Here is a 25,122-nt window from a genome sequence, read left to right as displayed (position 1 = left end):
CTGTTTCCGTATAACCACAATCACACTGCTGATTCACCACAGCGTTTGCTCTCAAGCCTGCAACCACCCCACTGGCGCAGGGGAAGGGCGCCACTGGTCTTTGTTCCTCCAGCGCCCTGCACGTGGTAGGCGCTCAGCGTTAGGTGACTGAACGCCGCTGGTTCGGGTTTGGAATGCGGCGCCCAACGCAGGATTGGTGTTTGGCCATCTTTGGTCGACCGACCTTAACCCCAACTCTTCCGGCCTGTCCCGCCTCCCTCGACGAAAACAAGCCTGTAAACGGTGGCAACGTGAAAGCAGACGGGGTGCGCGCGCAGCAGGTCTGGCGCCGGTCGCTGCCCAGGTGGGCAGTACCTGGGCGGGGCGCGCGGGTCCGGGGGCGGGGCGCGCGCGGGTCCGGGGACGGTGCGCTGGTGCGGGGGCGGGGCGCGCGTCCGGGGGTGGGGCGCGCGGGGCTGGGGAGGAGCACCCGGAAGAGCTGCCGAGTTAGCTAGCTCAACAGGTGGACAAGGGGCAGAAAGCGACGGCACCAGGCCCAGTATGGACAAACTGAAGAAGGTGCTGAGCGGGCAGGACACCGAGGACCGGGGCGGCCTGTCCGAGGTGAGTGCGCCCGGGACGGTCGGCCTCGCCTCGCCGCGCCCTCCTCCGCCCACGGTTCCTGCTCCGCCCGCGGCCCCGGGCTCCGAGGGACCCTCGGAGGGCGCTGGACGCGGAGCCCGGGCGACTTTCGACCCCCGCCCTCGGATCCGCCGGCGCTTGCTGATGGCGGGTGGGAAGCTGAGCAGGACTTGCAGAAAGCAGCTGTTCCGCTTTTCGTTCCCCCGTTAGGACCCCGCGAGGGTCCCATCCCACCGCCACCGGTGCGGCGGCAGCATTTTGCACAGGCGGGTCGGCATCTGCTCTTTAGTCCTGCGCCTCTTCAGCCCCGGTGCTCTACCCCCAGCTCTCACCCTCGGCAAAGAGAAGAAACCTCCGAAATCTCGGCGAGCGGGAGGGCGAGCGGCCCAGGCCGTGGGCCCGCTCCCTACAGCCCAGGCCAAGGGCTTTAGGGCAGGGCCGGGCTGGGCAGGGGGCCCCGAGAGCCTGGCGGAGGAGCCCTTGCCTTGCCGGGCCGGTTGCCGAGACCGGAGGCCGGCTGTGGCTGGAAAGCAGCTTCCCCGGCTGGCTGCCTGGCTCCCAGTGCGGCGTCAGGGTTACCGCCCAGGGTAGGTGGTGGGTGTGCACATCACCTGGTACAGCTGTTTCCGCGTGAGGCCTGGAATCATCGAGGACAGGGACCGCATGTTTCTCTGCGTCCGCACCGGGCACCGCAAAGACTTGGTGCCTCGAGAGGCTGCCTGCACGTTCGTTTGTACCGGAAAGGTTTTGATCCGGCGGAAATCTGGCCCATCAGTGTCCTCATTCTGTGTTTCTAGAACCACACCACAAAAAAATTTATTTTCTATTTTGGGTGCTTTTAGCCTTTGCTTTTGTTCTCCTTTCTGGACAACATAATAACGTTTCTCTTCGCTTTTCGGTGTATTCCGTGGGCCTTACTTTCCCTGTGTGTAAAAGGAGTGATGAACAAGATGGTATTGGCCCCTTTTAACTGGAAACCTAAGTTTTTCCTCCACAACCTTAATCGGTGTTTCTCCTGGTTTTCTCAGCATGCTTCTTTCACCCAGTTAGCTGGTTGCTGATTTTAGTTTTGTTTTGTATGGTAACTGGTACCTCCATCCCCTCCATGAAATCCCAGACTGCAAAACTTGCTGTAACTCTTTTCACCTTGAAGAAGATAATGCTGTAGGAATTGAGGTTTAATATCTTTTTTTGATTCTTTTTGACATTTCAAAACAGCACTGTGGGTTCTCATTATTTTGGTGTCCTTATTAATTGGCCATGGCTCAGGAGTAATTTTATGGGTTTTTGATTCTTGAACTCTGGCTTCTATTCTGAACTCTCAAGTCAGACTTCAGACTGGTCCTAAGGGAACGTAGGGAGTTGGCACTCATGCTCACTAAAGGCTTCTTTCCGGAGAGTGGGATGATACAGATATGTTTAGGAAATAATCATGAAGCAGTGGACAGACCCTCAAGAGAGGATGATGAAGTACAAATTAAAAACACATGCTGAGGTGGTTTTGCCTAAATGGCGAATGCCTGTGTTGAACACATGAAGGGCTGTAAAGTACTGTGGGCTCAGGCATGTATTAAATGTGCTTTAAAAAGAGTGGGTACTTCTCTCTTGTTCTAAAATACTGCCGTCAGCTTCCTCTTTCTGAGCGTGAGATTCCTGTTGATGTGCATTTTTGTGTGGCCCGTTCAGAATCTAGAACCTCTGGGAAACATTCTGTAGATGGCTGAATTCATTTTCAGGGTTGTTTTTGGCTTCACTTTTACGTTATTAGGTCGAGGCCTCCTTTAAAATGTTTGCACTGACTTGACTGTCTCACACTGTCCTTGGTTTTGAGATTGGCAAGGCTGGGGGATTCTGTGGAGAAATTTCTGTTTTGGGTGGCAAGTTAGACTAGGTGGCCTTAAAGTCTCTTCAGATTCAATTATATAAGCTGTCAGAGGTCACCAGAGGGGAGTGGTTTTTAATTATTTTTAATGTTTACTCTTTTAATATAAACAATAAAAATATGTCTAGTTCTGTTTCTTCCGTATATGGAATTAGGTAGTTACAAAAAATTGCATGTAAATCCCTGATCATAAATAGCCTCATGATGAGTTTTCTAATTGCTACCTCGTCTTCATAAATACATGGTAAATCTTTAATTTCAGTGCACTTCTTTCTGAAAGTATGTTTTCCGTTTTGTATAAAGGATGCTGAGGACAAGGAATGTAAGAATGGTGCTTAATTTTAAAGCAGAGGAATAAAGCAGCATCCCTTTTCCACCTGCTTCTGATTACTGACCCTGTTTTTCCTGGACCAATTCTTGGCTTTACTTCTTTTCTGGCAAGGGCCCGTCTTCTTCTCTCCACATGCCAAAGTCAAAGGGACTCCACGAATACCTGCCAGGCAGCCCGCCAGTCTGTCCAGGCACCGTTTTACCTTCTCTAATTTCCTAGAAGTGCACTAGCAGTTTCCAGCCACCAGGGATTTAGAGGGACGTTTTTTTGCGTTGACTGAGTGTGTTTTCATAAGCTGGCAAAGAAAGTGTTTTGCTTTCATTGAGTCCAGTTAGGAGAAATGGAACCACAGCTTCCTCCTGCCCGTGACCGAGACCTTAGCACCACACACAGTGGAAAACCTCCGTGGTGAAAACTAGCCCCCTCCCCTTCTGACAAAAAAAGGTAACACTTGTGGGACCAAAGTGTCGCTTTCCTTTCCAGTAGCCTGGGTTAGACCAATAAAGCCTGATAACAGAGCATCACATGGCCCAGTTTGGAGGGCCTCCCTGAGGGGGTTTAAGAAACCAGACTCCTTAAGAAGGAGAGGCTTCCCTTGGCGTGGGACCGGGTGCCCAGTCACCCTGCTCACCCCTGCACGTTGCCCTCCCTGAGTGTGCCTTTCTGTGCAAAGTCATCTGCTTCTGGAAGTGCTGTGTGTGTTCCAGTGTCGCAAGCCCTCTTGGCAGTGTGTGTGAATATATGGGGGGCAGGAAGTGGACCCCTTTTGGTAACCTGACCTAAATACCTTCTTCCTGAGTGGAGACTAAGCCCGACATAGCAATGTCTGCCACACCAAGGGGAGCCTCTAGTTCTTCATTCCAGCTTCTGGTTTGACAGGAAGTTGGAGACAGGGCTGAAAACAGGTCCCTGAGCTGGGGACAGTCAAGGCGGAGGGAGCTGGCTGTCTGGTGATCCTTGCAGCCTCTGCCACCACCCCCCTTACCCCCTCAGCTAGATGGAAATGTGGTGGGCGACTTCATCACGTTGCCAGATGGAGATGGTGATGGCCACATAGTCGAGTCTTAGGTGCCTGGGTGCACTGGGGCTGGCTGCCCTGCCTTGACTGGCAGGGTGTGAGCCTTTGGCCTTCAGTGGCAGCTGTCTGTGTCCAGCTTGGAGATCTATGCCCACTGCATCAGGTGGAAGAAGGTCTCTGGTGCAGGGACTTGGCTGTTATCTTTGACATAGGAAAAAACCATTTGGAGATACCCACAGGCTCTAAGCTGGTTTTAGTAGAGTTTTTTTTTTTTTTTTTTTCCAATTATGCCTCCCCAGAACTTTGCTCTGGGGAGGAGTTAACCCTGATGATGGAATCAGCATGAGCAGAGTAGTAATTAATTAACTAGGGTTTGTCTGGTGCTGGAGTGACTGGGCTGATGCCAGCACCCTAGAAGTACAACATCTGCACCAAGAGTGAATGACACAGGTGAGAGACCTGGTGGGAGTGAGAGACCTGGTGGGAGTGCGAGGCTGAGCCCTCCAAGGTCCCAGCACCCTAGAAGTACAACATCCGTACCAAGAGCAAATGGCGCAGGTGAGGGACCTGGTGGGAGTGCGAGACTGAGCCCTCCGAGGTCCCAGCACCGTAGATGTACAATATCTGCACCAAGAGTGAACGACACAGGTGAGAGACCTGGTGGGAGTGTGAGGCTGAGCCCTCCGAGGTCCCAGCACCGTAGAAGTACAACATCTGCACCGAGAGTAGATGACACAGATGAGAGACCCGGTGGGAGTGTGAGCCGAGCCCCGCCGAGGCCCCAGGAACACTGACAGGACAGCTGCTGCTGAGGCTTGCCTGGTGGATGCAGGCGTGGATGAGCAGTGGGCCCAGTGGCCTGAGGGAGCCTGTACCTTCCCAGCTGTCCTCCTGCCTGGCTGTGGTCAGGCGCTGGGCTCCTCGCAGTGCTGCTGTCTGGCCTTCCGCTTGTGAAATCGTTTGTGCTTCAGGCTGGGATCCCACCTCCAGAACGTTGGACCAGAGGCGAGGTAACTTCTCAGCTGCGAGAGAGCAGGTTCATGTGTGGATAAGGACCTGTCTCTCATAACTCTGAGTGTGTAGGGTCCTGTCTTCCCTGCCTTCTGCAGTACAAAACCACACATTGCTTCTCAATTCTGTCATGGGCTTCCTTTGTTTTTGGTAATTAAATGTACATAGATACATATGTAATATAATTAAAAAATTTTTTTCAGGTTGTTGAAACACCTTCATTGAGCTGGGGTACCAGGATAAAAGGCTTCATTGCGTGTTTTGCCGTAGGAATTCTCTGCTCACTGCTGGTAAGGTTTCCCTCCCACTGCTGTCCTTCCCCCTGCCCCTGTGGCTGTCTTCTCCCTTTTATCCGCCTCTTTATCTTTTGCTCTTCACTGAGGTGCATGGGTAAGAGAAGAGGGAAATGAGGGAGGCAGCGGGGGGATGTGGGGCTTTCTGTGTGAGCTCCTGGTTTGTGGCTCTGCTACGAAGGCTGCTCACATGCAAACTCTCTGTGCTTTGACCCCAGGGCACTCTCCTGCTGTGGGTGCCGAAGAAGGGACTGGTCCTCTTCATAGTGTTTTATACCTTTGGCAACATCGCATCTCTTGGCAGGTAACCGTTTTTAATTCAACCAGAGGCAGTCATTAGCTGGGAAAATGGGGGTGGCTTGTGCTTGAGGGCGGTGAAGGAAGAGGATCTGGCAATTTTCAGGACTTGGAGAGAAAAGAGGTAGTTAAAATACATCACATTCATATCCTATCATTGCAAAAGTATTTTTATATCTTAGTTTATCTCTGGAACACCCCTGGGAGAAAGCAGGAAGTATGTTACTATTGCGATTTTACATGTGAGGAAACTGAGGTACAGAGAGGTCAAATGACTCCTCAGTGGTTTACAACACAATCCTCTGCTTTGCTGTGATTCTGCTGCTGCCACGGACCGAATGGATGATTTCAGAAGGGCTCACCAGGCTGGTGGCTGTAGGTGAAGCTTGTTGTTCATTAGTCTAAGACCATCTTGGGCTTCAGTATCAACTGGGGGACAGGGCAGGGCATCTGATGGAGTGCTTCCTAGAGGGGGGCAACCCATTCCACCTGCTGGTGCACACTGAATCCCAGGTCAAACTCAACTCACACCAATGGCTTCACCTACCCCTGTATGCTTACGGCTCTAACCCTGCCTCTCTGGCCTGAATGCTCATGGGAAACTGAACTCAGTCATCTTTCCTTGCCATGTAACTTGATGAACGGCCTCAGGGTCCTGCAAGTTGAAGCTGCACCCATTCACCTGATGACTCACTGTGGCTTGTTTACCTCTCTTACCTGGCTCCTTCCCTCTCTGCCCATGTGTCACTCACCGTGGCTTGTTGACCTCTCTTACCTGGCTTCTTCCCCTCTCTGCCCATGTGTCAGTCACCGTGGCTTGTTGACCTCTCTTATCTGGCTCCTTCCTCTCTCTGCACTTGTGTCACACACCAGCTGACTCACATGCTCAGTGGAAGAGCATTCTTCACACCCTGTTCTGGTCCTTGAGGGACTTGGTCCCTGCTGCGGTGGAGCTCACTGGTCTGCAAGGCAGACAGACATATAAGGGGTATAGCATGCGATATGGAGAGAGAGGCTCAGGGAGGGGCAGCCGTCCCATTGGGGAGTCACAGAGGGCTTCCTCGAGCAGATGGTAGCTGAGCTGAGTCTCGTCTATGGTCCCTGTCAGCTCTCACCCCAACTACCCCAGGGTTTCTCTGCCTCCTTTAGTGCCCTCGTCCTCCGTTTGTTTCCCATAGAACTGTGGAGAGATGCCTTTACAGCCCTGCTTAGCCCCCTTTAGTGGCTCCCTGTTCCCCCTGTGGGTGACATTCAGACTCCGGCAGCAGTCAGAGCAGGCTTTGCCCAGTCCTGCTCCCCAGCCAGGCGGCACTTCTCGCATTTACCCACACGCCTCTGTGCAGGCTGCTTTCTCTGCCTCGGCTGCTGCCCCGTCTGCACTGCCCTGCTCAGTGGACACTCACTTATCATCAGGAGCCAAGACCTTGCTCAAAAGCTACCTCTTCTGTGACGCTTGTGCTGACTACCACCTCCCTGCAGGACCGAAGACCTCCTTTGGGGCTGTTTGTATCCCATATATATTTATGTGGAAGGACGGCAGCATTTTCTTACACAGACTTTCTGTGAGCCACTTGACAAGGGCCGTGCTTGCATCTTGTCCCCAACCGAGCTCTGATTCTGGCTAGAAATACTAACCTAATGGTCCAGTGCATGGCTTTGGCCACCTTCTTAAAGCTGTGTTTATTAATAATGCCTCCAAGCCAAACCACACCTGTTGCGCTCGATTCTGACTCATTGTGTGTAGCACAGAGAAGAACTGCCCCCACAGGGTGTCCAAGGAGCGGGTGGTGGATTTGGACTGCCCACCTTTTGGTTAGGAGCCGAGTTCTTAACTACTGCACCACCAGGGCTTAGAACAGTAAAATGCTGAGCTCAGAGATGTCTAATCTTGCCTCTCAAAGTCTCTTGAATACTAACGTTTGTTGGTTTTGCTTTAGGCAGGCAACGTAGGTTGTAATGTAGCGCCTAGGCTGAGCATAAATAACGCGGGTGGATCGGTTAGTCCAAAAGAACTAGTTAGCAAACCCTAGTGGGACTGCCTCTTCCCAGCACTGCCTAGGGAAGTAACAGAGGGAAAAAATAGTTATCTCCAGGGTGTGTCCAGGAGTTTGTGGCTTTACCTGTAATCTGTACATTTTTATACATGTGCTGAGTTTAATTCTTAAGACCAGCCTTGGCTGTTGTTTCCTGTCCAACACAGGCTGAAGAGTGCACTCAGCTCAGACACTTTCAGCAATAGCGTAGCCTTGAATTCAAGTTGAAACTTAATAGCACTTCATAGAGGGGTTGACACTCTGTCATGTCATGTGCTTGTTGGCTTGTATCAGATGCTGGCTGTACCAGCTACCACTGAGGTAACACCACATAGGACGTTGTCCTTAGGACTCAGGAAACACCCTGTAAAGCTGGCTCCGGTATTTGATGTGTTAGGTGTGAGGGTCTGCATAGTCTGTATTCATTCTCTCTCACTAACCATCTCTCAAGTCCCACTAATAGTAGAAGGCACCCTAGTGATGTGTTTCAGAACCTTGGAACCAAATCAATGTGGGTTTGAATGCTGGCTCTTTGAGTTCCTAGCTGTGTGAGCTTCATTTTCTCATCTCTGCAATAGGTATAAAAATACTTAACTCCCAGGGCTGTTGCTGGATAAAATGCGGTCATGTGCCTGGTGTCTGGCATGCAGCAAAATTTCAATAAATACTAGATATTATTATTGTTATCATTAGAATTATTCATAAAAAGAAAATGAAATGCTGTACTTTTTAACATAAACAACCTAGGCTTGTAAGGGATGGTTTTTCTTTTTTAAATTGCCCAAGTCCTCTTTTGGCTTATTTGTTTCCATGGGTGGGTTGTCACAGAGGCACTGCAGAGAGCCGGTCTACATAGTGGTTCTGCATATGGGTGATGTGCGTTTACAGCCTTGCTGTACCATTTACTTGGATGGCTGTGGATAAGTAACTCACCTCTCTGGGCTTCGGTTTCCTTGACTGTAAAATAAGTCTAATAATTGTTCCTACCACGTAGGTCGTTGGTGGGTTAAATGAGAGCAATGCACAGAAGGCCGGTAAACATAGTACCTGGCACAGAGTGAGAGCTCGTCAGGTGTTAGCTGCTATTGCGGCTGTTATTGCCACAGGTAATCTTGGGGAGGAATAGAGACAAGACACAGTGTGCCTAACTGGTTCTCTTCTGCGCTGAATGGCTTGTGTGTGTGTGTTTCTCAGCACCATCTTCCTCATGGGACCAATGAAACAGCTGAAGCGAATGTTTGAGCCTACGCGTTTGATAGCAACAGTCGTGATGCTGGTAAGGTCTGCCTTTTAGCTCGACTTCGAAAATGGAAGGTTTTATTTCTGCTGCCTGGGATTTTTTTCCTCTCAGAACTAAGCACCTCTTTCCTTTTTCCTTTCATCTTGACTTATTACCTGATTTCTATAACCACCTTGGAAGGAGGGAGCATTCTTCTTTGTTTGTCAGTGGCAGGTATTGCATCAGTTCAGTTCTGTACAGCACCTCCGGGGGCGTAGTTTGTCAAGCTAGCTGAAGTGGTAAGGTAGTAAGAGAGCTGGGAGTAAGATCGAAGCCACACAGGGAGAGCTTAGAGGGATTCACTCGGAAACAGTGGGGTTCGTTCTCTGGACCGGTTACCCAGTCTTCTAGGAGGTACTCTTTTTTTCCTCATTCTTATGTGACTTTGGGATCATATTTATTCAGTTTTCCTCAGTCTTCCTGAAGCCTGTTCCCTCTCCCCTGGCCCGTCATCGCTATGCTCTGCTTGGACGTCACTGCCTTCAGTTTTGTTGCATTTTACTGTCCCACCAGCTCTCTTTGAACCATTATAACGGGCTCCTGTGATGGTGGTTAGTACTGCAACATGTGGAACGTGATATGACACTCACTGGTTTCATTTGTTCTCTGGGCCATGGCCGTTTTAGGTCCTGTATGAGCGTTGGGCACAGAGGACATGGGCCATGGCTGTTTTAGGTCCCGTACGAGCGTTGAGCATAGCGGTGGACGCAGAGGACATGGGCCATGGCCGTTTTAGGTCCCGTACAAGCGTTGGGCATAGCGGTGGACACAGAGGACATGGGCCATGGCCGTTTTAGGTCCCGTACGAGTGTTGGGCATAGCGGTGGACACAGAGGACATGGGCCATGGCCGTTTTAGGTCCCGTACGAGTGTTGGGCATAGCGGCGGACACAGAGGACATGGGCCATGGCCGTTTTAGGTCCCGTACGAGTGTTGGGCATAGCGGCGGACACAGAGGACATGGGCCATGGCCGTTTTAGGTCCCGTACGAGTGTTGGGCATAGCGGCGGACACAGAGGACATGGGCCATGGCTGTTTTAGGTCCCGTACGAGTGTTGGGCATAGCGGCGGACACAGAGGACATGGGCCATGGCCGTTTTAGGTCCCGTACGAGTGTTGGGCATAGCGGCGGACACAGAGGACATGGGCCATGGCCGTTTTAGGTCCCGTACGAGTGTTGGGCATAGCGGCGGACACAGAGGACATGGGCCATGGCCGTTTTAGGTCCTGTATGAGCGTTGGGCATAGCGGTGGACACAGAGGACATGGGCCGTGACCGTTTTAGGTCCTGGATGAACGTTGAGCATAGCGGTAGACACAGAGGACATGGGCCATGACCGTTTTAGGTCCCATACAAGCGTTGAGCATAGAAGTGGACACAGAGGAGATGGGCCATGACTGTTTTAGGTCCCTTACAAGCGTTGGGCATAGCGATGGAACGGAGGAGATGTTAGGACATGCTTGTTGACTAGTTACTATAACCTCTGTCCATACATGTCCTGCCCACTCAAGGAACTTCCTAGAGTTGGGCTGGAGAGATTTGTGTTTAGTGGCCATCAGTATGTGTTTGAATGAAAAGAAGGGTGGATTAGAGATGTAATTTTGTTTGCTGGACAGAGATTCCAGTGAACTTGAACGTAGAGAGGATTTTTCTCTTTCTAATCTATGTGACTCCTTCCTGACCAGTTCGATTTCATTGGGATGTGCATTCTTCTGGCAGACACAGTGCTCAGGCGCACTGAGTGCTTTGAGATGAAGGAAGGCAGCTGGTTGCTGTGGTAACTTCAGAGTTGTTTGTTTCTTGCCACCTTGTCCTGATGCTAATTAAATGTTTCATCTCTCCTTCTAGCTGTGTTTGGTACTTACCCTGTGTTCTGCCTTTTGGGTAAGCATGTATTTTAATTTTTCCTAACCTTTTTGGTTTTTACCTCTTTCCACACACATTCATGTAACGATAACATTTTTTTCTTCAGTGGCGTAACAAGGGACTTGCTCTCATCTTCTGCATTTTACAGTCTCTGGCCATGACATGGTAAGTAACCTTTTCAGCAGTTCCTCCCACATAGGACCTCTGACTAATGCAGCTGAAGGAGACAAAACTCCATATGGTGTGGGCAGGAGGGTTAAGAATCGCAGAAGCTCCTCAGCTTTAGAATCCTCCTGATACCAGTGAAGTCGCACTTAGGGGCACGAGCACAGCAGGTGGCATCAGTGGTCTTGTGTGGTCGGGGGATCTGTTCATCTGTGGGGCTCCTGGTGGGCTTTGAGAGGGTTTGAGTGTTGTTAGACCCGTCACGTCTGGGAAGTGCAAGGACAGCGAAAGTACTACAAGGGCTGGTAAAAAGAGGCTTGATTTAAACAGACAGTAAAGAAGGAGGAAAGCGATCAGAAAAGTAGTGAGTGTTACAGTTGAGAGGAGGACGGCGAACGTCAGCAGGACCTGAGGAACAGCTGCTTTGAAAGGGGAAACTGGCCATGGGCTGCAGGCCCGGCATGTGCTTATTGCGTATTCAGGTGAAGACTAGGAAATGGTCATCAAGGGCCAAGGGTAGTCAGAGGGCTGTAGGCTCTTGCCCTGTAAGAGCCATGCAGCCGCCGAGCCAGAGGGCTGGCGGCACGTGGGAACTCTAGCTGTCCTACTTGAGAGTTCATCAAGGGATGCCGTCCACGAGGACAGTGTCAGATGCGACTGGTCTGTTGTGGAAAAAATGTTTGCTAGAATGTGTAGAGGCAAAGAATAGTGGACTTTGAAAGTCTTAAAGCTTCGAAGAGTGAGGTACATTCGTATTTGGTAGAAATGGGTCTTGAGACTGCAAAGTCACATTCCCCTCCCCTTTAGTAAGTTTGGACTTTTGAATAAGTATACTTTCAAAGTGCCTTTTGGAATTTGCCGTGCTACAATACAGGAGCTTCTGTACACGGTGAGTGTAAGACAGGGAGAAGCTAATAGTTTGGTCTTAACATAACGCACACATTTTGATATTAGGTTCTGATAGAACCTGGTTTGATGGCTGATATTTATATTTTGGTGTGCTTTTGTGGCGGAAATTGGCGCATACACATGCATACACCCACACCCCTTCCTTTGCTTAGAGACCTATTTTGGAGCCAGTTTTCAGAGGTTCAGCATTCATATGGGCACAGGTGAATGGCGATTCCTAGGGCCAACTAACCTACAACATGCCTGACACATCGGGCCTGGTTCTCTGGCGTTATGGACGGGTTCCTTGCCACATGGCTTCTTTCCGGTTGAACCAGACTGGATTCACCAATATATTTTTGGGTTTGGATTCTTGAAAAATTGTTTTGTTACATTTTAATCCATAGAGTAGTTGGTAGTCCCCCCCTCCCCACCCCCATGCCTTTTCTGTTCTCTTTTTTGCTTCTTTAAAATTAGTAGAGAGCGGCAGAGCAGAAATTTAACCCAACTAGGTAAAAGTTGTGTTCTGTTGAGAATAACCGATCTGGATTTTGTTTGATATTCTTTCAGAACAGGGTTCCTGTGCTGTCTAGACAGCTGGGATCTGCCTGTGCTGGGTGATGGCTGGCCCATTTGGTTACAGCAGTACCTCGGTGCGACTGAGGTCACAGGCTGTCTCCACATGGCCACTCGCCATCTTTCTGTGGCCATGGATGGCATAGCGCTCCTTCCCAGGCCATAACCCGGCACAGGGTGTGGGTGTTAGCACGTGCGTGCATGTGTGTGCGTGGCACCACTGAGGAGGAGGGGACTGGGTAAATCACTGCAGCTGCTCCACTGTGTAGTCTTCCACTCCCTTCATGTGATTTGATCTTTTGTTTCTTTTTCATTTTAGGTACAGCCTTTCCTTCATACCTTTTGCAAGGTAAGACTGTATATTTGGAAATATAACTTCAGTCATTTGTGGATGATGGTATGTTTGCGTAGGTCTTTTTAGTTCAGAGAATGCTTTCACGTATTTTTTTATCCTTATTCAAGCCTTTCAGACAAATAGGCAAGTGCTGTATATCTTCTTTATGGATTAGTAAACTAAGGTTTAGTACCTCCCCAGCTCACTCCCCCTCTCATTTCACCTCCCAACAAATTATACAGCGAATGACGGGCCAGGGAATTGACCCAGGTCCGCCAGTTCCTGGCGCAGTGAAAATTCTCCTGTAATATGTAGTGCATGTGTGTCCACTATCACTCTTTTAATCTGTGGCTTTGAGTAGTTTTTCTAAAGGTGAGCATCACTGAGCAAGAGATGGAGGTGTATTAATTTATGTTTGCTTTCTTTCAGTGTCCCATTGGAGAGTTTTAGAAAATAGCTTAAAAAGGGCAAGTAGGCAGGAGTAGGACTCTAGATGTCAGCGTTTCCTGATTATTAGTGTGAACGTGGGCAGCTCACATTCCTCATCGATCAAATAGAGCAGATTGGACTAGAGCATCCCAGAGGCTCCTTCCAGCTTTGAAGTTCTGACCCTCCAAACCACCTTAAATAAGCACGCTCAATGATGGGCTTCTCAAAGTAAGCAACATGGTCTCTCCCAGCTAGCCCTCTTCTAATGTAACCATTAATTTACAGTCTTTTCTATTGTTGTTATTGTTAGGTGCCACCTGAATCAATGCCAACTCATAGTGACCCCATATGACAGATTAGAGCTACCCCATAGGGCTTCCTTGGCTGTAAGCTTTACGGACGCACTTCACCAGGTTTTTCTGCCACGGAACCACTAGGTGGGTTCAAACCTCCAACCTTTGGATTAGCAGGCGAGCACTTAACCATTGTGCTATCAGGGCTATCGTTACCCGTTAACTGAAAGCAAGTTTTTCTTTAACTGTGTGAGGAAACGAAAGATGGCATGTGAGTGTAGAAAGAGGAAGGGCAGCCTCTGTGGTGTGCCTTTCAGGTCCTCTGCTGACAGTGATTTGAAGATGCTGCGGAGTGATTAGACGAGACCTTACCATGCCCATCAAGTGAAAGCTGGGTGGCTTTGTGGATACGTTCCAGGAGGATGACAATTAAGTACTCCATGCAGACCCAGCCAGTTCTGGAAGGTGTTGGCTTGTCTGGGTGTTTACCTGCAGTGAGCCAGTGCCCTCTGCCCCTGAGCACCCAGTGAGGTGTTTATCAACATGCTGACACCAGCTATATAATGTTTGGGACCCAGTGCAAAATGAAAATTTGGGGCCCTTATTTGAAATGGTTAAGAATTTCAAGATGGCAGGAAATGCTCGCTATCACAAGCCATTGAGAAATGAAAAAACTACAATGAGATACCATCTCACCCTGGCGGTACTGGCACTAATCAAAAAAACAGAAAATAATAAGTGTTGGAGAGGCTGTGGGGAGACTGGAACTCTTATGCATTGCTGGTACGAATACAAAATGGTACAGCCATTTTGGAAAATGATATGGTGCTTTAAAAAGCGGGAAATAGAAATACCGTGTGATCCAACAATTCCACTTCTAGGAAAGTATCCTAGAGAAATAAGTTGTCACATGAATAGACATGTGCACACCCCTGTTCATTGCAGCATTGTTCACAATAGCAAACAGATGGAAATGACCTAAGTGCCCATCAGCAGATGAATGGATAAACAAACTATGGTACATACACACAATGGAGTATTACACAAAGATAAAGAACAATGATGAATCTGCAAAGCATCTGACAACGTGGATGAATCTGGAGAGCATTATGCTGAGTGAAATAAGTCAATCACAAAAGGACAAATACTGCCTGAGAGCACTACAGTAAAAACTCATGAAAAGGTTTACACACAGAAAGAAACAATCTTTGATGGTTACAAAAGGTGGGGAGGGTTGGGCAGAGGAAAACACAATAAATAAGTAGTAACTTTGGTGAAGGGTAAGATAGTACACAATACTAAGCAAGTCAGCACAACTTGACAAAGACAAAGTCATAGAAGATTCATAGACACCTTCAAAGTCCCTGAGGGACCAAGTTACTGGGCTGAGGACTGGGGGTCATGGTCACAGGGGGTAGCTCACCCAGTTGGCATAATATAGTTTATACGAAGAATGTTCTACATCCTACTTTGGTGAGTAGCATCTGGGGTCTTAAAGCCTGTAAGCGGCCGTCTAAGATATGTCTACTGGTCCTACCCTGTCTGGAGCAAGGGAGAATGAAGAAAACCAAAGACACAGGAGAAAGATTAGTCCAAAGGACTAATGGACCACAACTTCCACAGCCTCCACCAGACTGAGTCTAGCATAACTAGATGGTGACCAGTTACTACCACCGACTGCTCTGACAGGGATCACAATAAAGGGTCTCAGACAGAGCTGGAGAAAAATATGCAACAAAATTCAAACTCAAAAAAAAAAAAAAACAGACTTACTAGCCTGACAAAGACTGGAGAAACCCTGAAGGTATGGCCCCTGGATACCCTTTTAACTCAGTACTGAATTCACTCCTGAGCTTCACCCTTCAAGCAAAGATTAGATGGGCCCATAAAACAAAACGAGACTGGGCACATCAGTTCAGGGGCAAGAACAAGAAGGCAGGAGGGGACAGGAAAGCTGGACGAATGGAAGTGGGGAACCCAAGGTTGAGACACGTACAAAGGGCTGGAGATAGAAAACCAAAAGGGAACTCGATGTTTCTGAAGCTGAAAGAACTGAAGAAAAATTTCAAGCCTTGAATTGCAATAGTGAAGGACTGTATGGGGAAAATATTAGATGACGCAGGAAGCATCAAAAGAAGATGGAAGGAATACACAGAGTTATTTTACCAAAAAGACTTAGTTGACGTTCAGCCATTTCAAGAGGTGGCATATGATCAGGAGCCGATGGTGCTGAGGGAAGAAGTCCAAGCTGCTCTGAAGGCATTGGCACAAAACAAGGCTCCTGGAATTGATGGAACACCAATGGCGATGTTTCAACAAATGAATGCAGCGCTGAAAGTGCTCACTTGTCTGTGAAGGCAGCTACCTGGCCAGCCAACTGGAAGAGATGCATATTTATGCCTATTCCCAAGAAAGGTGATCCAACTGAATGTGGAAATTATCGAACAATATTGTTAACATCACACGCAAACAAAATTTTGCTGAAGATCATTCAGAAATGGCTGCAGCAGTATATCGACAGGGAACTGCCAGAAATTCAAGCCGGATTCAGAAGAGGATGTGGAACCAGGGATATCATTGCTCATGTCAGATGGATCCTGGCTGAGAGCAGAGAATACCAGAAGGATGTTTATGTGTTTTTTTGACTATGCGATGGCATTTGACTGTGTGGATCATAACAAATTATGATTAACATTGAGAAGAATGGGAATTCCAAAACATGAAATTGTGCTCATGAGGAACCTTTACATAGATCAAGAGGCAGCCTTTTGAACAGAACAAGGGGATACTGTGCTTTAAAGTCAGGAAAGGTGTGCGTCACGGTTGTATTCTTTCACTATACCTATTTAATCTGTATGCTGAACAAATAACACAAGAAGCTGGACTATATGAAGAAGAACAGGGCATCAGGATTGGAGGAAGACTCATTAACAATCTGCAATGTGCAAATGACACAACCTTGCTTGCTGAAAGTGAAGAGGACTTGAAGCACTTACTAATGAAGATCAAAGACCACAGCCTTCAGTATGGATTACACCTCAACATGAAACAAAAATCCTCACAACTGGACCAATGAGCAACATCATGATAAACGGAGAAAAGATTGAAGTTGTCAAGGATTTCAGTTTACTTTGATCTGCAATCAATACCTATGGAAACAGCAGTCAAGAAATCAAAAGACGCATTGCATTGGGCAAATCTGCTTCAAAGGACCTCTTCAAAGTGTTGAAGAGCAAAGACGTCACCTTGAAGACTAAGGTGCGCCTGACCCAGGCCATGGTATTTTCAGTCGCATCATATGCATGTGAAAGCTGAACAATGAATAAGGAAGACTGAAGAACTGATGCCTTTGAATTGTGGTGTTGGTGAAGAATATTGAATACATGGTGGAGTGCCAGAAGAACGAACAAATCTGTCTTGGAAGAAGTGCAACCAGAATGCTCCTTAGTAGCAAGGATGGCGAGACTGCATCTTACATACTTTGGAAACGTCAGGAGGGACCGGTCTCTGAAGGAGAACATCATGCTTGGTAAAGTACAGAGTCAGTGGAAAAAAGGAAGACCCTCAACGAAGTGGATTGACACAGTGGCTGCAACAATGGGCTCAAGCATAACAACAATTCGTGAGGATGGTGAAGAACCGGGCAGTGTTTCGTTCTGTGGTACACAGGGTCACTATGAGTGGGAACTGACTCGACGGCACCTAACAACAATAACAACAAGGTCGAGAAGGGGAGGGTGTTGACATGTTGTGGGGTTGGCAGTCAGTGTCACAGTACATGTATTAATTGTTTAATAAGAAACTCATTTGCTCTGTAAACTTTCACCTAAAGCACAATGAAGAAAAGAATTTTCAGATGACGACACCAGAACATTAAACCAGTTGCACGGTCTGTCACCCATGGAGCCGGTGCTGCCTGGTGCCATTCTTTGGGGGCTTTGGGCTTGATCTGGAATGGTGTTTTAGGCCTTATGTACAAGCGATGGCTAGGATGATGGCCTTCTCTTTGAAGCAGTGAGTCTCCTGTGTTGAGCAGACGAGCATTTCTTGTAGTAGGGAGGGAATCCCAAGGTGAGGCCCCACCCTTCTGTTAGCAGCTTCCCCTAGAATAGCCTTTTCTGCAGTGTCCCACAGAAGGTAGAGTTCCCTGAGATATTGCTAGGTGTTCATGTGGAAGAAAAGGGTTCTGTGGTCAAATATGTTTGAGAAACAGGTTAAGCAAAATTGGATAGGTTCCTTGGTGCCAGCCTTTGCAGACATATTTGGCCCGCTCTCGCACAGCTTTTCCTGGATTGTCATGCAGGGTGTTTCAGGAGACACTGTCCTAGAATTACCTTGATGTTAAAGCTTAGTGCCTGCTCGTGAGGATGCTTCCACTCACCTGTTGTTCCTCCCTTGCGTGTCTTCCGGCGTCTTCAGTGGGATGCAGCTGAGAACACGGCAGGAGCAGGGCTGGGCTGTGAGAAGGCCTGCTGCCACACACGTAGCTGGATGTGGCGGGGAGGTAGCCCTTGCTGGGACAGAGCATTCGGCGGCTGGGCGTCTGCTTTCCCCGTGCTCTCTGCCTGCTCTGAGTTTCAAGGAGGAGGCGTCTGTGATCAGGGTGAAGGACATACCCATGAGCGCTCAGAACCCGTAGAGAGCGCTTCTATGCTGGGGAGCTCCTAGAAAACGTCCGCAAAAAGCTTCTCTGCTTGCCCAGAATGAGTGAGTGACTATTTGACCTCATGCTTTCAGTGTATTCTGTGATGATGGCTGACTGATTTCTTAGTTTCTGGCAGTCGATATATTCATCCTGTTTTTCCCTCTGGTTATAATGATAACCAGAACCAACCAGTTGCTTTCGAGTCGACTCTGACTCACAGTGACCCTGTGTGTCAGAGTAGAACTGTGACCCATAGGGTTTGCAGTGGTTGATTTTTCAGACATAGATTGCCAGGCCTTTCTTTCCAGGCATCTCTGGGTGGACTCGAACCTCTAACCTTTTGGTTTACAGCTGAGCGTGTTAACCGTTTGTACCATCCAGAGACTCTGATTATAATGATAAAGAAAATAGCTGCCATCTATTAAACACCTGTTCTATGCCAGGCACTGTCTCTCAATTCCCTCAACAGTCTGTCAGATAGGTGGTACCATCCCCTTTTACAAATGGGGAATTTGAAAGTCAAAGCAGGATACTTAACTTGTTTAGGATAATGCTACTAATAAATGTCGCAGCCGAGACCGGATGGCAAGTGTGTCTGCCCCCCAGTGGAGGCCCTTTCCCCTCAGCAGCTCCTTTGGGTTCCAGAAGACCCTCCGTGAGGATCTTTACCACTTACTGAAGCCTTTGGGGTCCTAACCTCTATTCATCTTTGTTTTCTTTCCTAGGGACGCTGTGAAGAAGTGTTTTACTGCGTGTCTTGCGTAACACCTGGCCGGTTGTGCACTGCTTTGGAAGGCACAATGGATGGGTACTGGTGGACAGTTTTGTAAATATCTTCTAAGCCCCCGTCTTACAGAGATGTGCCTTTTCGCTTGCAGCAGCGTGTAACTTGTGACTTGAACATTTGAGGGTTACTTTTTTTTTTTTTTAGAAGCAATGATACATTCCTACACCTAAATGTCTGTAGCACAGGGTGAGGGGTGTTCTGTGGAGTGGAGTGCGTCTTCCTCACGCATCTGCTTCCTCTTTGGATGGTGTTCCGCTGGACCCGCATAAAGAAAAACCTTGTTAGGCAGCAGGAGAGAAGCTTCGGGAGCCACTGATTCCCAGGTGACAACAGGGAGCCCCACTGGAGACCACAGACATTTGACAGTAAGGGACAGAGTTTTCAGCCATGAGAGGGGCCAGCAGGGACTTTGCAGACCTGTCCCTTGGCCTGGAGGCCATCACCACTGCCGCACACAGCGTGGGCGTGCTTCTGCTCTGGTGTCGGGAACAGCCATTCTACCCCACTAACAGCTGCGCACAAGCCTGCTGAGAGCCTGGCTGTGGAGTGAAGTGGAAGATGGTTACTTTTTGGTAATAGGAGCTGTTTCTTGATCTGCACCTGGGCTCTATCCTGTCCTCACCCCGCGTCTGACTGTGGGGTGTATTTTGTAACATTCGGTGCACTCTCTTTCTCTTGGGTTGGGTCCCCCCTCCACACACACGTATCTTTATCTTTGACCTTCCAGAACTAGATTGAGAGAGGACAAGGCTGCAGCAGAAAACACTGGACAAGAGCTGGTAGGAAGTGGAAATCTTGCTGCTCTCTGTTGTTTTTTTTTCCCCTTAATTATTTATAAATGTTTGCTTTTAAACTGATTTTATTTTCTGTTCTACCCTGGAGCGGGGCCGGTGGAGTGCCAGAAGGAAGTCGGCACGCCTGCCCAGTGACCTTCAAGTAGTCCCAGCGTTCACGTTTCAGCCTGTGCTGGAAACCCTGGAGCAGAACACCAGACTGATGGGTGGGGATATCTCAGGCTGGTGCTTTTGTATCCCTGACTGGACTTGGTTGTCATGAGAGCCTTGTGGCAAGGCAGGGGTTACTCTCCCACCATGAGACAAGGAACCTGAGGCCCAGAGAGGTTACTAGATCTAGTCAAAGGCCCAGTCAGTAGCAGAGCTGAGCCCAGAGCCGGGGTGCCCCAGTTTTAGTTTTTCTTCGTGTCCCATTGTTTCCTGGCGTGTCTCTGATGACATCTCCTATGACTTTTCCCTGGCTGGTTTCATCAGCCAAGCCTGTTGTGCCTTTTCTGTTCTGGTCCCAGTCTCTTTAAGTTATTTAACTACCCCCTACCCCCATCTCCCTTTTTGAAAGCTTCCTCCTCGGACAGTAGGATAGTCAGTGGGCGCTTTTATTTCCTTTCAGCTTCCTACTGCCTGGCCGTTGTAAGTGCCCTATCTTGGTCAGCCAAGTTCTTGGCATCCTAGGATCTCAAGAGTCCCCTGCATATGAAGCCTACCTGAGATTGGCTTTCCACCCTTTACCCAGGTCCAGCTGGCCCTCTTTGGGCTGCCCAGCCAGGCTCCTGCTCCAGGCACCCTCAAACCAAGGGCAGTGGCCTGCTGGTTGTCTCCATGCTTGTGGCTAATTGCTGAACTTCCTTATTCCTAGTCTTTACTTTATTTTGCTGTGGCTGAGGCCTCAGATTAGCTAGCCTTTTTTTCTGAACTGGGGAGGTATCATCATGCCTGATGGGGTCCAGAGGCAGGAGCCAGACTTCCAGGTCCTTTTTAACTTGAGGTCGCAAACCCGCCTTCAGGCAGGGAGGGAAGTTATATGCTACCCTCTGGCCTTTGTGAGGTCTTCTTACATCCCAGGAACCTCCTGGAGGTTCTGGGGTGAGGAAGGGCCATGAAGGAGGTCAGAAGTGCTCGTGGCTCCTTCTCTTTAGAGCTGGAGCGAGGATAGGCCAGACTCTTGGAGCTCCAGCCAGCCTGTGGTAGTTCACCTAAAAGGCAAACCCTCTGTGCCGTTTTTATTGCCTGGACTTGACTTTGTTGGACATGGAGTTGAGATACCTTTGAAGATGAACAGTATAGTGGTGGTGAAAATAGGCTTTGAAGCCAAGCAGACCTAGGCTGAGTTGTGGTTCGATCACTTACTAGTTGTGTCATGTTGAACAAGTTACTTAACCTCTGCTTCCTCAGTTTGCTGTCTGTTAGAAAAAACAGGGCTAACAGTTGCTACTGGATCACTGAGGGCACGAGTGAGATATGTCAGGTGCTAGCATGGGACCTGGCAGAAATAACTGATGACCTTTGAAGGTGACAGAATGAATATCTCTGACCACTCGTTTACTTAACGAATTCTGATCTAGTACAGGGTGTGTGTCCAGCCCTGTAGACACTGCCATACGTTTGCTCCATTTAACATTGAGGATGACTGCTATACCTATGGTCTTGTCTCCATGACAATGGAGAAGGAAGAGGCTCAGCGGTTAAGGAGCCTGTACCAGATCTCACCAGCAGAGGGCGATGGGGAGGGGTTCCTGGCAGGAGATCAGCCTTGAAGACTTCCGTCCTGTGTTGAGTTTTGTGGTCTGGGGGAGTTTGCTCAGACAGCTGCAGTTAGGACACTCTAGACAGCTTTTGGATGATCTTGCACGTGAACTCCTAGATTCTTCCTTGTGCTACCTTACCCTTTGGTGGTTTCTCTATTTGTTTTGTTTGCTGGAGGAGTTCTGTTTCAAATCTGCTGAAAGCTGTTAACCGAAGATCAGCACTGGTTAAAAACAACCTAGTAGGTGAGCTGAGTGTGGGAGAATTAGGGCTTTAGACCCTGTGGCCAGTGGTGAACCCTGGTTTCCTGCCACTTGCCTTTCACCTTGTCACATTCACTGCTGGGTGAATGGAGAGCCGTTGAGTTTTGGGAATGAAGTGAACCATTGAGGCGACTCTTTTGCAGATGGGAAAGTGTGGCGCTCTTCCAAGGTTAATGCTTCCAGTTGCATGGAACTGCTGGCTTGAACGCCGTCTCCTGAGCTTACTGTCTCCCTGACGGCTGTGTTGGAAGGAGCACTGCTCTCCAAACCAGGAGAACTGGCTTCTGGTCCTCCTGACCACCTCTCCTCCTCTTAGAAGTCTCTTAGAGATCACGTGTTTGCTATCAGGCAGGTCTGTTCAGCAACTCACTGACTCCCGTGTCCCAGTCTCACTATCTTGAAGAATGTGCACAGGGGAGCCCTTGGTTTCCTTGTTCTGTGTGACTGTGCCCCTAGCTACTGCTGCTCAGACCATGGCTTGAGCGTGTTGTCTCACAGACAAGCTGCCATGTCTCTGGGAAGAGTGGAACACTATCTCCAGTTGAGCGTTTTTACAGGGTTGCTGCCATCTGCCCATCAGCCTTACATGCGATTTTGTGGATTATCAGCCTGAGTGCTCCCTCCTGCCCACCATGATCATGAAATGTAATTAATTAAACTTACTTTTGGGTGCTTCCATTAGAATAGAAAATTAAGAAATGGGCCATACCTTTAAAAAAAGAGCATGGAAGTAAGATGGGGCGGGAATACAGGTTTGGCTCCCGCTTTGATAGCTCTGTGAGAGGGACAGGTGCTGCAGGGTAATCCGAGGAGACTTAGGGACTGAATTAGGAAACTGCACTGCAGCCCTGTGACTGGATTTTTCTGTGGGACAATCTACAGCAGGCCCCAATATCTTCTCTTTCCTCAGATAACTTCAGACTAGAGTTGAGGCTCAGGATTGCAAATACCTTTAAGCTCACAACGAGTGGTAAAACCTCATTTTCTGCAAATACTCAAATATCAGTGTTTAAGGTATATAAAGCCATTTCATGGGTTCCTGCGAGTGTAGCCCAGTAAGCTGTACATCGAAAATATGCAATTACACCCTTTCTAGCTGAGCTGATAAAATGATATTGGGTTTAGAAATGTAGAAAATGATTTTTTATAGACAGAGCGATGTGAAATCAGAGAAGAGCAAATCCAGTGGCCAGGAGAAAATTTGGCTGTTTAAAATGAAAGATCAGTTTACAGCATTGTAATAAACAGTTAACAATGGTGTATTTGTTCCCAACAAAGTAGGGTCACTACATTTAATAATCAGCCAAAAAAAACATGGATAAAAGGTCCCTGATAAAATGGACTACCTGGACTTAACGTCCTTATGAGTCATCCTTAAAGATCAGATTGAGCTGAGTGTTGCCTGTTTAACTTCTGCACAGCAAGAAGAGGTAATGAGCCCTGTTCAAAGTACAAACGAACATTGTTTTTTGTGTAATCTCCTAAAGGAGAGCCATGGTTTACATTCAATTTTGTGGTCTCTTCTGCTATGAAAAGTGTTTATTTTGCCTTTTCAATATGCTTTCTTGACTTGGCAGCCTTGAACAAGGAAAGGAAAAAAGACCAAAAAACACAAACCAACCTCCGAACTCTGATCTTTTGCAGCTTTTGTAGATGCGGATTGTCACGTTTTGGGTGAAAACATTCAAAAGCCCATGGGGATCTATACATCTTCAGAACATTGTGCCTGTTCTAACATGATGAGTTCTAAAAGCACTTTGTTAAAACATGAATCAATTTTTTGTAATTGTGTAGATACTCATAACTGATTTTGAATGCTGTTGATTGTATAACTGAATTTTTTATATCCAAAAATATCTCATTGTGTGCTACTTTCCCTACCTTGAGCATCTGTTTTATACAATAACTGTTGTTTCCTTTTTACCGATTTACTTCAAAGAGAAGGAACCTTGCTGGTAAATAAGCTGTTTTATCCGCCAAAATATTGCAATTCTCATTTATTTGTTAGCTTTCTTTCTCTAATAAATTATAGCATTATGATCTTTAATAAACGTCATGTCATCTTTTGATTCATGTCTACTTTTTCCAGCCATCACTTAGCCAACCAAACATTGTACGACTACAAGAAAAGACAGCGTATCCTTTAATTTGAATTCTTAGTGTGTAGCACATATTGTAGGCACTTACAAGTGATTTTTTAATTACATCGTTAAGTATTCCTCTCTTCCAAATGACTTAGGGGCTAACATGGGTCTAAGGACAGTTTTGAAGGTTTTCAAAAGGTAAGACATTTCCTTAACTGTTTATCTTGGAATATTCCAGCGTACCTATCTGGTTTAGTCCTTTTACATAAACTAGATTGTAAAGTTTACTGTCACAAAGTTGTTTATATTATTTCCTTATTTTAAAACCTGTAGGGTCTATAATGTCCCTTCTTTCATTGATGATATCAATAATTTGTGTCATCTTTTTTTTTTTTTTTTTTGCCTTGATCAGTGTAACTCGAGGTTTATCAATTTTATAGAGCATTTCAAAGACAACCCAGGTAAAAAATTTGAATACTTAAAAGAAGATATATAAAGGGACTAAAGAATATCTAATATATATTGTATTATCATTATGTGAAGTTAATAAAGCAGGTAAAACTCAACTTTAGACTTTTACAGATGTGGGTTTAGGTGATAAAATTATAAAGAAAAACAAGGAAGTCATTTGCATAAAAGTTAGGATAGTGGTTACTTTGGGGAGGGATGGAGAAGGTAACAATTGGGTGGGAACCCAAAGTAAGAGGGGGTTCTGGAGTGCTGATCATGTCTTATTTGATCAAGCAGTAGTTTTAAAATGTTTATTTTGATAAATCATTGAGCACATTTTTGTTTTGTGCACACTTCTGTATGTGTTATATTTTAGAATAAAAGAAGACATGGTGCTATAGACAGAAGCACCATGGCACCCCTCTGCAGCACATACCTGAAAAACTAAGTAAAACAGATATGAACAACAATCCTGGAACCTTAAGTGCCAAATGAAGGAATAAAGAACTCGATCGAGTGAATGGAATAAGAAACTAACAGAGAACAAGGAGAGCTATGAAGTGGAGGTCCCATCCCTGCTTATGTGGCTGGATTCACCGTCTTGGGCTATAAACACCAAAGAACTCCCGACAGGGAGTATGGGAATGCAACTTCACAGAGCTCCCACAAGGAGACAGAGCACGAAGTAACCAGCGATACATGCTTCCCTACCCCACCCCGTCCTTCTACTCAGCTTCCTCTGCCTGCCAGCGGGCCAGGTTGCTTGACTGGCAGACACTAACTCACTGCCCCTGAGGTCTGCCCAACCCCACCCCCACCCCCACCAGCCAGCCCCTTCAGTGCCATTTTGGTTGGTTTGTATTTTTATTTTCTGATACTGATTTTTTGGCTTTTTTTGTTGCTTCTCTCTCTCCCTTCATTTACTTTTTCCTATCCAGCTAGCCCTGTGTGCCATTCCTTCTCTTCTTGACGGGCTATGATTTTTTGTTTTGTTTGTTTTCTTTTTGGGGGGGCCTTTTTTATTGCTTCTCTCTCTCTC

General features: G+C 47.6%; 1 protein-coding gene across 1 annotated transcript; it reads left to right on the top strand.

Moving 5' to 3' along the window:
• Positions 1 to 463: 463 nt before the first annotated feature.
• On the top strand, positions 464 to 23,618 carry SFT2D2 (SFT2 domain containing 2). Its single transcript, XM_049881315.1, has 8 exons — positions 464 to 603; positions 5,067 to 5,153; positions 5,375 to 5,460; positions 8,681 to 8,762; positions 10,615 to 10,650; positions 10,739 to 10,797; positions 12,581 to 12,610; positions 18,688 to 23,618. Exons 1-8 carry the CDS (start codon positions 541 to 543, stop codon positions 18,725 to 18,727), a joined length of 483 nt encoding a protein of 160 aa, XP_049737272.1. The 5' UTR covers positions 464 to 540; the 3' UTR covers positions 18,728 to 23,618.
• Positions 23,619 to 25,122: the final 1,504 nt, after the last annotated feature.

This window comes from Elephas maximus, chromosome 3, assembly GCF_024166365.1.
Source record: "Elephas maximus indicus isolate mEleMax1 chromosome 3, mEleMax1 primary haplotype, whole genome shotgun sequence".
Classification (NCBI taxonomy): Eukaryota; Metazoa; Chordata; class Mammalia; order Proboscidea; family Elephantidae; genus Elephas; species Elephas maximus.
The sequence above is the reverse complement of the archived record's forward strand: the minus strand, read 5'-3'. Positions and strand labels throughout refer to the sequence as shown.

Excerpts from the sequence above, each read along its gene's own strand:
- SFT2D2 (XM_049881315.1), top strand. The coding sequence starts at position 541 with ATGGACAAACTGAAGAAGGTGCTGAGCGGGCAGGACACCGAGGACCGG. Across the intron at positions 604-5,066 it reads ACCGGGGCGGCCTGTCCGAG|GTTGTTGAAACACCTTCATT; the intron begins GTGAGTGCGCCC and ends AATTTTTTTCAG. Across the intron at positions 12,611-18,687 it reads TCCTTCATACCTTTTGCAAG|GGACGCTGTGAAGAAGTGTT; the intron begins GTAAGACTGTAT and ends TTTCTTTCCTAG.